A 12,284-nucleotide genomic window follows, 5' to 3' on the forward strand; every position below is an offset into this window, starting at 1 on the left:
CAAGAGGGAAAAATAATGTTGTCATGAAGGAGTCATACAAGAACAGAGAGAAACCAGCTGAGAACTTAGTTTGAAGCCAAGAGATATTTATTTATTTATTACATTAAGCTTATATCCCGCCCTCTCCGCAAGCGGACTCAGGGCGGCTCACATAAAGCTGCCTTATACTGGTCTGACCATTAGTATTGTCTACGCTCACTGATAGTGGGTCTCTGGGTTCAGACAAAGGGGTATTTTTTCACATTTCCTACCATCTGGTCCTTTTAACTGGAGGTGCCAGGAATAGGACATGGAAGTAGATAATAATAATAATAATAATAATAATAATAATAATAATAATAATAATAATAATAATAATAATAATAAATTTTATTTGTACCCCGCCCTCCCCCGCCAAAGCAGGCTCAGATGCTCTACCAATGAGCCATGGCCTCTTCAAGCAAGATATATTAATTGGTTTTCGCAGGGCTTTTTTTGTGGTAGGAACTCCTTTGCATATTAGGCCACACACACCTAAATAAAATAAAATCAAATTTTAAAAAATCAAATAAATCAAATAAAAAAAATAATATAGCCAATCCTCCAACAGCTTACAGGGCTCTTAGTACATGACCTATTGTAAGTTCCAGGAGGACTGGCTACATCAGGGGTGTATGGCCTAATATGCAAAGGAGTTCCTGCTACAAAAAACCCCTGGGTTTACAGAGTTCTTGACAAAAAATTATCAATGACAAATTACAGAGACTGAGTTTGTTTTTTGAGATCTTAAAACAAATGGAATACTCTTCTGTATGTAAACTGATCAAATCTATAGGGCTACACTTTGATAAACAGAGCACCAACTGTAAAGCAAGAAGGGTATGCTCCTTGTACTATCTGGGTCTCCCTATTTCAAAGACCTTGCATATTGTAAATTTATAATGGTCCCCAAATATAGAATACTCTCCACTAAGGCTAGATTAAATGTTTCGCCACTATGGGGGTTAGCAGACAAGTTCCTAGGGATTCCCTTTTCTGAGCGAGTTTACAACTGTAAATCAGGGAATCTAGATACTATTTGGCACCTTTCCATTGGCTGCACGAAGCATGAACCCGCTAGAGACAAATCGATCTTGGCAGGGCTTTTTTAAAAACAGGAACACATAGGAACGCAGTTCCAGCTGGCTTGGTGTCAGGGGGTGTGGCCTAATATTCAAATGAATTCCTGTTGGGCTTTTCCTACAAAAAGCCCTATGTGCAACAATGGTGATGTCAGGAGATGTGGCCTAATATGCAAATGAGTTCCTGCTGGGCTTTTTCTACCTAAAAAGCCCTGGATCTCGGTATACATTCAGAAGTGAGGATGTGTCTCAAAATAAGAAGTAGTTATAAAGCTTCTAGCTGATACCGATCCAAGTGTAACTCTTGCAGTGGAAAAATTTTTGTCCATGGTTTTTATTGATTTTTTTCTCTTAATGATATTTTATACTTTGTATTTAGCATTTCTGCTTATCTGGTTAACCATTATACTACTGAATTGTATTATTCTGTACTTTTGAATTATCAAATTTATTTGTTTATGACCCGTTGGTCTGTGATTAGAGTATAGAAAAAAGGGATAAAGAAACTGTATATATTGGGACAGGAGAACGGTAAGCTACTAGGAAGCATCACCATATAACTGAATCACTTTAGCATATATGCTTGTCTAACATTTAAAAGTAAATAGCTATATATTATGGATAAATTACTTAAAAGTAGGGGTGGAATTCTAGCAGGAACTCCTTTACATATTAGGCCACACACCCCGATGTAGCCAATCCTCCAAGAGCTTACAAAGCTCTTTTTTGTAAGCTTTTGTAGGATTGGCTGCATCAGGGGTGTGTGGCCTAATATGCAAACGATCTCTTGCTAGAATTCCACCCCTGCTAAAAAGTACTTTGAAGCTAGATACAATCTATGAATTAAAGTTATTTTTAGCTCCTCACATGGAGTCTAATTTACAAACACTTTAAAAATGAACACAGGGGTTAAGCAGGTGTAGTCTGTATTCTGTTGTATATGTCTTTCATACTTTCTCTGATGTGGGGTGAGACTTTTTGGTCCCCTGCATGAGGCATTTGAGGGGAGGTATGCTACTGCTTCCTTCTGTTGCCTGCTCTTTTTCTTTCTCAGCACACTCTGTTTTTGAATGTGCGTTACCTACTCCTACACAGTAAAGACTGAATAAAACAGGCACAGCCCTTTCCAGAATATGGATACCCAGAAAGATGTGCCACCTCCCAAGCATTAGCCCATGATATACATCTGTGGAGAATGTCATAGAGAAAAAGAAATAAATGCAAAAGAGATCATCCAATGCAGGGAGTATGGTTACAGAATTTAAAAAAGATAGTCCCCTGCACAAGTACCAGTTGTTTCTGACTCTGTGGTGATGTGGCATCACAACGTTTTCATGGCAGACTTTTTTTTAAACGGGGTGGTTTGCCATTGCCTTCCCCAGTCATCTACACTTTGCCCCCAGCAAGCTGGGTACTCATTTTACTGACCTTGGAAGGATGGAAGGCTGAGTCAACCTTGAGCCGGCTACCTGAACCCAGTTTCCACCGGGATCGAACTCAGGTTGTGAGCAGAGCTTGGACTGCAATACTGCATCTTACCACTCTGCACCATGGGGCTCCTCTATGGTTATAGAATAATATATGACGGGGTGGCCAACGGTAGCTCTCCAGATGCTTTTTGCCTACAACTCCCACCAGCCCCAGCCATTGGCCATGCTGGCTGGGGCTGATGGGAGTTGTAGGCAAAAAACACCTGGAGAGGTACCGTTGGCCACCCCTGATATATGAGAATAAAAAGATTGGTTGTGCTTGATGCCTGATGAAGCTGAAGATGCTTCTGATTTCTCTCAATGTATTCTTCATATGCTATTTTTAATGTCATGCTTGTTATGAGAAAGCGTATGCTTTCATCCTGATAGCGTAAATTATACTGTCATCATATAAAGCTTTATTTTAAAAAATAAACAGGAATTTTGAGGATGTTTGTGAAAAAATCATAAAGAATACAAACTTACAAGATATATAAATATATCCATTACACCTCCAAAGTCTCTTATGACTGCTGTTGGAGTGAAAAACAAGCCATCAGCCATGATCTTCAGATTAAGTTCAATGCTCATGAAGATTACAAAAACATATTCAGCAATCTGGAAAGCAAAGTAAAGATCATTTACTGTTAAGTACTAAAACGGTAAGAAAAAGAGATCAGTTTGTATAACAAATGAGAGAGACACCCACAGAATTACCTGAAGTGTTGGCGCATGCATAACTCGACGAAAGGGGGATTCAAACATCATTGAAATGCAGGAGCATATAGTAACAATGATCATTACCCAGTCCAGGTAAGTTACCAATCCCACCAAATCACTGCAAAATGGGAAAAAAACCAAATAAACATCACATCTCCTTGTAAGAAGGAGAGTTGATAAACATCTACTGGACATACAGCATAGATGGGTTTCAACTGAAAATACTCCACAATTTTAACATTTTCCAAATTTTAATAACATTTTTTCTAACAACATATTTGCAAAAAAATATCAATTTTCCAGAGCAAATTATGTTAAAATACTTACTAAAGTTGGTGATATTTGGTATTTTTCACTGCTCCTGTAACCGGATCTGTTTTAGAACTGTAATAGAGGAAACATGTCTTCAGAATCCTGCAAGCTATATTATGGTATATAGTTATCACTTATATAAAAATGTATATAGACACTTCCTCCATCTTGCTCTCTGTTTGGGTTGAAGTTTAAATTCTGCTTTTGAAACAAAAACTATTTTAAGTAAAACTACATCAAACTATTCGAATGATTGTGTGCCAGGACTGAGTGATGTTTCTAAAAATAATATTTTAATGCAGTCTAAATTATTTTGTTCAGATGCTAGGTTCAGCTTAGTGGGGGGGGGGGAGAAGACAACTAAGTGAGACTTTTACAAATTATATAGATACAACTATTTGCATCACTGTTGCATAATCACAGATATAGAACTTGGGATACCCGATGAAACTGACCAATAATTGGTTCTGGAATGGAAAAAGTAGTACTATTTCTTAATGCCACCAATGACAAGTAACAAATTAATGGAAATTAATGGAAAGACTACTCGGTGGTACAGTTAGGTAATTTTAGATGCAGGACCTTATGGTCCAGTGCCTTCCCTCTTCCTAAGAGCTGGATAATTTTAGTTGGGCTGATAAAGTTTGTACTCTTTTGAGAGGAACTTTCTGGCTGCCAGATGGTACAAGCCGCAGAAGGATTCTCCCTTTTCCTCTGCCAACCCACCCCAATTCATCTATTGATGAGGAATGATGTTGACAATGGGAATTGACTCAGGAGACAAAGAATTATTGCAGTGATGTCCCTCTAATTTTATTGTTCCACTTCTCTGCCAGTGCATTCTGGGAATTGCAGTTTCCAGAACATCCAACATTAACTATCCAATGTTCTAGAAAGTACATTCTCAGACTGTACTAGGCACCCTGCTCTTGTGGGGGGAGAAGACATAGGAGATTGTAAACTGCTCTGAGTCTCTGATTCAGGGAGAAGGGCGGGGTATAAATCTCCAATTCTTCTCTTCTGTTACCTCCCAAGTAGGTTGGAGTCACACTGAAGCTAAGCAAATATAGGGTTGCTCAGTATCTGGATGGGAGATTTCCTGAGAATTCTATGGAAGTAATGAAATATCAAAGATGGGATATAAATGAAATCAACAAAATGCTTGTTTGTTGCCATGTTCAAGGTCAGGTGAACCTTTCGGTCACCATTAGAGCAAAATAGCACTCAAGTTTTTCCTCACCAGCTGGTGCTTGAATGAAACCCAGCCTCAAGGCGTATAATTCAAATAAGATGAATTTGTGCAGGAAATAATAAATTTACACTAACCACATGACACAACATTATTACATTATGAGTTCTGATCAACAGCTGCTGCTGATGTGAACCGCTAGTGGGGGAAACTTGCAACATGATGATGCCATCTCGCCGTTACAAAATTACCGAAGGCACATGAAACATTCCACCATATGAAATTGGATAGGTGTGATGGAGGATGCAGAGTTCAAGCAAGTTAACAAACACATGATTACAAACTGCTCATTTACTTACGCATTAAAGCGAGCTCTTACAACCACTCGGCAGAAATTTCTGAATCGATGTTCACGGCCAACTATGAAAAGAGGCTTGTCAAAGTATGGGTGATTCTCCCGCAACTCCTCTTCCTGGACTTTCCTTTTAAAGAATAATAGAAGGACTTGCAAAATAGTCAATCATTGGCAAAGATGCAGGGGAATATACATATCTTCATATGGTATAGTAATAGCAGGGCTTTTTATGTAGAAAAAGCCCAGCAGGAACTCATTTCCATATTAGGCCACACCCCCTGACATCACCATTGTTTAGCACAGGAGGGGTTTTTTTTTTTTGCAGAAAAAGCCCAGCAGGAACTTATTTGAATATTAGGCCACACGCCTGATACCAAGCCAGTTGGAACTGCGTTCCTGCTCAAAAAAAGTCCTGAGTAACAGTATAACTGCAGTTCAGAAGATAGAATATAGGACTTCGGAAACAAAGGTACAGCTCCCTGCTTGGTAGTAATGATCACTGGTTGGCTTTTCACCAGTCATGATGAAGATGATGATATTGGATTTATATCCCGCCCTCCACTCCGAATTTCAGAGTCTCAGAGCGGCTCACAATCTCCTTTATCTTTCTCCCCCACAATAGACACCCTGTGAGGTGGGTGGGGCTAAGAGAGCTCTCACAGAAAGCTGCCATTTCAAGGACAACCTCTGCCAGAGCTATGGCTGACCCAAGACCATTCCAGCAGGTGCAAGTGGAGGTGTGGGGAATCAAACCCGGTTCTCCCAGATAAGAGTCCACACACTTAAACACTACACCAAATGGCTCACTACACCAAACTGGCATAAGGCATCCTTATCCAATCCCACAATTTCCTTCCCAACTGGAAGCCTTGGCTAGGTGGCTAGGTGCCTAACAGTGCAATCCTAAACAGAGTTACACCCTTCAAAGCCCTTCAATGAATTTAGAAGGGAGTAATTCGGTCTAAGACTACACTGTAAGGCTTTAAGTCTCTCTTCCCTACAGATATAGTTAATGACAGTGGACTGGAATAAGGGCAGGGCTTTTTTTTCCTGGGGGAACATGGTGGAACAGAGTTCCAGAACCTCTTTGTGGAAACAAAATTGTAAAAAAAAAATTTAAAGCTCATGAGGGGCCCATAGGTGTTTGTCCTTCATTTCCCTCTTGAGAGTTCCAGCACATCTTTTTCCAGAAAAAAGCCTTGAATAAGGGAAACATGCAAATTACTTAAAATTGACTTCTTGTTGACTGCTTCTCCAGTCAAATGCCTACTAATGGCAAAGCAACAGTGTACCTCACAGAGTGACTGCAAGGACAAACCCCAAAAGTTTTCTGAAAGAAGGCAGAAGAAAGACGGTAATAGGGCTGCACTGCATAAAATGGTTGGATAAATGATAAGGGACTGTGTTCTATACTGCTGTCTACATCTTATTGTTGTTAGGATTCTATTATGTAATTTCTGTACCACATAATGTGTCATGTGAATACTTATGCTATGTTTCATTTTTTTCTGATGGTTTCAGACTTCCATGCACACAAGTCCAGGGTGCATTATTTGTGTGTGGTGGTGGGAGCTCCCTGGCACCCATAGCCACCAAGGAATTGAAGCAAGCCTTGTAACATTCCTCCTTTGGGATGGGTGCCACAGGGTTTAATTATGGACGCTGTGTCTCCCTTCTGAGGGACAGGGGAGGCAACTGGGAGGCCTGTTGAAGGCTCTCCATGCCCCCTCCACACCACCAGCCCCCCTGCTTACCCTCCATTGGAGGATGGCATGGGGACACCCTTGAAATCGTGGGTGCCCTGCTGGACAGCCCAGCCACCAGTGATTGAAGGTCAACCACAAATTCATGTTGTTGCAACAACTGACCACCCTGTCCGTCATGGCCCATGTGTGTGCCTGTTGGGTGGATGGCTCCTGCACCCCTCCATGCTGACAGGTGCCAAGGGCTGCGCTCTTTAAGAGGGAGTGTGCTGATGACAAAAACAATTATTTTGTGGCTGGCCACTGTGTAAATTTACCCTTAGGAAAGCGACTAGCCGTGCTGCAGTTGCTCTATGGCCAACTGTCGCAGTGTGGGCACAACATGCATTCTCAAACAAGAGATGCACTCACATAGAGTTATAGTATGAATGTGTATTGTCCTTAAAAATGTCTTCTTCTTCTGCATATATTCTAAAAGGAACAGCTATAGTTTATACATTTGGTCTTCCTTTGTTAATGATACCTTTCATATACATTTACCTTATCAAAAGGAATATCAACATGAAATGCTGATCACTAAGTAAAGACATTCAACATAAGCCAGCTGAAGAGGTTTTAAAATCCAAAATACCTTTTCATTTCAGCTTGCTCTTTCTTTTCTTGGATCATTTTTATTTCGCTGTCCTCTCTCTGAGCATTTCTGTACCGTACCGTGTTAGAATGCTGGAAGCAGAACAAAAAACATAATCAGTTCTCTTGTTTTTTTCCCGTCTATAAGATCAAAGCAAGACAATTTCCGTAATTGCATGTAACCTTTCAAAATTTTCACTTTGAACATTAGTACTATGGGATGAAGATTTTTGTTCAGTATTGAGAAACCTTGACTAGTAACTTGATTAGTAATTACATCCAGCTATTGCAACTTAGGTACTCAACCATTAAACACATTAGCCAAGGGCATGATCCGGCCATCATTAAGCGCTCTTCCATTCTATAGATTTTCAGTGGGAGAATTAGACATATGCTTAAATCTCAATGACTGAAACCAATGAAAGCTAAAAGGGCTCAACATTGATTAGATTGTGCTCTAATCCTTTAATGTCACTTAGTTTAACTCAAGTAGAAAATGATTATGTGATATAAGGATGGAAGAATGTGGATTACTTTTGCTGGACTACCTTTATTGGTACCTGTTCCTTACAAACTGAAGTCTATATAGCGATCTCAGAAGAACAAAAGCTTACATTAGTTCTTTGTTATTATGCATAGCAATGGGAGAGGTTTTGCTTAAAAGCACATCTTACCCCTGGTGGCTACTTTAGAAATCTGGGGAAACATTACGTTTTTCTAGTATGCCTTTGTGAAGTTTTGTGAATTTACAGGAAGTCTTCACTCTGCAGCATGCTATGGCTTGAATCCTATAGACAAGCTCATGCTCACTGGGCAGCCTTTGCCATGGGGCATCTTTCTCTACCACTCCATGTTTGTGCAAGATCAGTGGTTTATAATAGGTCCTTGTGCAACTGGAAGAGGAAGCATGCTTTGTGGTAGACACTGCCTAGCATTCATGGGATTAGATCACCGATCCCAAGACTAGTTTATTTCATCTTTGAAAACGTGGCCAGAGAAGGAACCATGAACCTATTCTGATACTATATAGTTTTCACAAAGACTATTCTATATAATGGGATTGCTGCAGCATGGAAGTCTCTCTGTAGAGCTTGGTTGTGACCACTTAATCACTAGGAAGGAGCACTGAGAATAGCTATAGGAAACACCACAACTCTACTTCCTGCCACACCTAAAGAGTTGTGGGTGAACAATTACAAGAGCATCAGTATTGTGTCAACTCGCTTCTGGCCACTTATAAATTTGACTAGGGAAAATAAGAAAGCAGGAAAGAAGAGCTGAATTAGAATATATCAGGGGTGGCCAAACTTGCTTAACATAAGAGCCACATAGAAGTCAGATGTTTGAGAGCCGCAAGGAAGGAAGGAAGGAAGGAAGGAAGGAAGGAAGGAAGGAAGGAAGGAAGGAAGGAAGGAAGGAAGGAAGGAAGGAAGGAAAATAGATGGGGAGGGAGAGGTAGAAAGCAATTTTAAATGCATTCTCCATGCCACTGGCTGGCTTGGAGAAGTGATTTAAAGAGAAATGCCTTCTCCAAACTGGCCAACAGGGTGGAGGGGGCTTCAAGAGCCACACAATATGTGTGAAAGAGCCACAAGTGGCTCCCGAGCCACAGTTTGGCCACCCCTGGAATACATAATGGACAGGATAGGGAAGGGTGGGATGCGATGCGATGGGATCAGCAGAAGGATTTCTGTAGTCAGTAAACTGAAGAACAGTAAATTGTGATCTGACTCGGTCAGCATTCTTCAAGAAGACTGGAGGGATTTCTAGGGTCTTTGGCCTGAAGAATCTGAGCCAGCTGGAAACCTTTCTATCCCCAGCCAATTTCTTATGGTCAGATCCATCCTGTGCATTTATGAACTGTTATTCAGCCAATGATTACTACATTGTATCACATTTTTCATTTAGTAGTAAAAAAAATGATAGTCTCTCAGCTTCTTGCAGATGTTTTCTTATTATGCTAAATCTATCAGAAAACAGATCACACCTGTGATTCTCCGCAGAAACGAATTATACAAAGTTTCTCTATTCAGAAGTTAATATTAAGGTGAGAGCATACTTTATTGCCATTTTCTTTTAAAGTTATCTGCTCACAAAATTGTCCCACACAATGCAACATTATCAGTACCAGTATTATATAGCGTTATATAATCAATTACGACAGCATTTATGTCCTGTTTCAAGTGTTCTAATTTCATTACTCAACCTGCAGTTTGTATTTAGACTTACATCTTGTGTCAATGTTTCAAGAGATTTCCCCCTGCTGATTCGTTGACTGTTGGAGCCATGTCTCAGTGACCTGTAACAATCATATTCATTTGGATGATAAATTCCCAGGTCAAATTACCGAGATCAAACATTTTCTTTTTCTATGACCAAAGTACACTAAATTCTAATAAAATTCTCTCAACTTGCATCAGTTGGACAAAGTGAAAGAATTTCTCCCCCTACTCTTTTACTGTTTTAAACTGATAACCCTGATAACCAGGGGTGGAATTCTAGCAGGAGCTCCTTTGCATATTAGGCCACACGCCCCTGATGTAGCCAATCCTCCAAGAGCTTACAAAAAAGAGCGGAGGATTGGCTACATCAGGGGGTGTGGCCTAATATGCAAAGGAGCTCCTGCTAGAATTCCACCTCTGCTGATAACACGAAATCCAGTTATGCTTAAAATAAAAACATTCCCTCATATATTTCAGTGGATTTCACTGTCATTCTTTAAATAATGGACAGCTTTGTGCAAGTCATTCCTCATTTAGAAGTGTCTAAAACAATGCCTCACACTGTCTGCTCTTCTTCAGTGTTTTTGTAACTCTATTTACCTGCGTTCTTGACGAATATGATGCTGGACACTAAGAATGGATCTTTCTTTTGCAGGCTGTCCCTCAAAGGATCCACTCAACATCCGCTGACGAGTGCAGGCCCTATGAAAATGAAATAGCATTATTGTGGATAATAATAAAGGGAACCATGATAAGTCACAGGGAAGGAAAAATCCCAGTTTACCCCTGGTGGCTCCCTTGCCACACTATCTCCTCTTTGTCTCTACTTCCCCTTTTCATTTTCTCTAGCTCTCTTTTTCACTATGGTCTGTTTCCTCTATTACAGTTTCTTTCCCTCCTTTCTACTAACTTAACCATTTCTCATCTACAGCTTTCATCACCTTTATTATTAAATTGTAAGCGTTTTGTTTTAATGTTTGTTTTCTATCAGTCTTCTAAAAATCCCTGGACCAAAGGAGGCCACACTGAAAGTAACGAGGGAGCAGGCCTTCTCAGTAATGGCTCCCCACTGGTGGAATCAGCTACCGGAGGAAGTGCGAGCCCTGCGGGACGTTAACCAATTCCGCAGGGCCTGCAAAACTACCCTCTTCCAACAAGCTTATAGGGAACTCTGAATGTGACAACTAGCCATCTGGATAGACATCCCACTGGAAATAGCACCTTTAATTTATTATGGTTTTATAATTTTTATGTAACTTTTAAACTGTATTTTAACTGTATCTTTTATGAATTGTATAATTGATCATGGTATATACCATGTCCTGTTAGCCGCCCTGAGCCTGCTCCGGTGGGGAGGGCGGGATACAAATAAAAATTATTATTATTATTATTATTACCAGTATACCAAACTAACTCAGAAGCTATTGCAAGCCTCTGTCAGAGCCAGCTGTGCCACCCCTACTCTGTGGGTTTTCTGTTCTGCCAAGTGTTTTAGTCCAGTTCACCTGCTTTTCTGGGCAAGACTGTCTTTCCACTGCATGAGGGCAGCTGTGCACTGTGTTGAGAGCACCTGCTTTGGGGGGCTGTAACTCACCCCCCTGAAATCCAATGCTCATCAAACTTGGAGAGCAGGCAGAGGAGAGCCTGCTGAAAAGTTTGCTGCTAGTTTGGCAGCACTAGCCAAAACACAGCCCCCCCAAATCCAATTCTCACCAAACTTGGAGGAGAGTCTGCTGAACAGCTTGCCACAAGTTTGGTCTCTCTAGTCTGCTCAAGGGCCATTCTACCCCTTCCTGGACCAAACAAACAAATGAACTATGAATTGGTTCAGGAAATCAAGGGGAAAAAATTAACACGAGCCAACAAACTGGGCAACCAAATGAACTATGACTGAATGGAACCACCATTTTCTTGGTTTATGCCAATCCTGAATAGTGACTGGCTGCCAATTCCTTTGTTCACACACCAAACTGGACTTAAGGGGATTGGTACTTTTGAGAAAGGGACAATACCTTTAACCTTTCTCGCCCCTCCCAGCCCAGTAAAGCACAACTGAAGATGTCTTGGTTTGGGAATCCTTGATTCAAACTACAATTTGCCATAAGGTCTGTTAAAAAGGTAGAGGTAGTCCCCTGTGCAAGCACCAGTCGTTTCCGACTCTGGGGTGACGTTGCTTTCACAACGTTTTCACAGCAGATTTTTTACAGTGTGGTTTGCCATTGCCTTCCCCAGTCATCTACACTTCCCCCACAGCAAGCTGGGTACTCATTTTACTGACCTCGGAAGGCTGAGTCAACCTGGAGCCGGCTACCTGAACCAGCTTCTGCTGGGATCAAACTCAGTCATGAGCAGAGGGCTCCGACTGCAGTAACTGGAGTTGGTTTCCTTTCCTGAAACTGGCACTTGTTATCTAATTTTAGAATCTTAGTTTGCCGGGGGGGGGGGGGGATAAACTCAAATGTGCTCAGGCACCTGCATGAGATATGATGTTGAGCTGGAACCTGAGCCAAGCCTTCTCAAATCAGAGAAACTGTGTTGAGTCTGGCAGGTCACAAGCTGGGCTTAATCTATGCCATATGGGGAC

The 12,284-nt window shown here is 40.9% G+C and overlaps 1 protein-coding gene across 2 annotated transcripts in view; it reads right to left on the reverse strand.

Moving 5' to 3' along the window:
- Positions 1-12,284, reverse strand: part of NALCN (sodium leak channel, non-selective) — a 290,882-nt gene that overhangs the window by 35,576 nt on the left and 243,022 nt on the right. For both annotated transcript variants that reach the window (XM_060233672.1, XM_060233671.1), the window contains 7 exons: positions 10,301-10,402; positions 9,708-9,777; positions 7,480-7,571; positions 5,150-5,272; positions 3,617-3,673; positions 3,287-3,407; positions 3,056-3,187 (listed from right to left, as the gene is read on the reverse strand). In XM_060233672.1, coding sequence (XP_060089655.1) covers positions 3,056-3,187; positions 3,287-3,407; positions 3,617-3,673; positions 5,150-5,272; positions 7,480-7,571; positions 9,708-9,777; positions 10,301-10,402 — 697 coding nt within the window. The remainder of the gene's footprint in view (positions 1-3,055; positions 3,188-3,286; positions 3,408-3,616; positions 3,674-5,149; positions 5,273-7,479; positions 7,572-9,707; positions 9,778-10,300; positions 10,403-12,284) is intronic.

This window comes from Heteronotia binoei, chromosome 3 (genome assembly GCF_032191835.1).
Source record: "Heteronotia binoei isolate CCM8104 ecotype False Entrance Well chromosome 3, APGP_CSIRO_Hbin_v1, whole genome shotgun sequence".
Classification (NCBI taxonomy): Eukaryota; Metazoa; Chordata; class Lepidosauria; order Squamata; family Gekkonidae; genus Heteronotia; species Heteronotia binoei.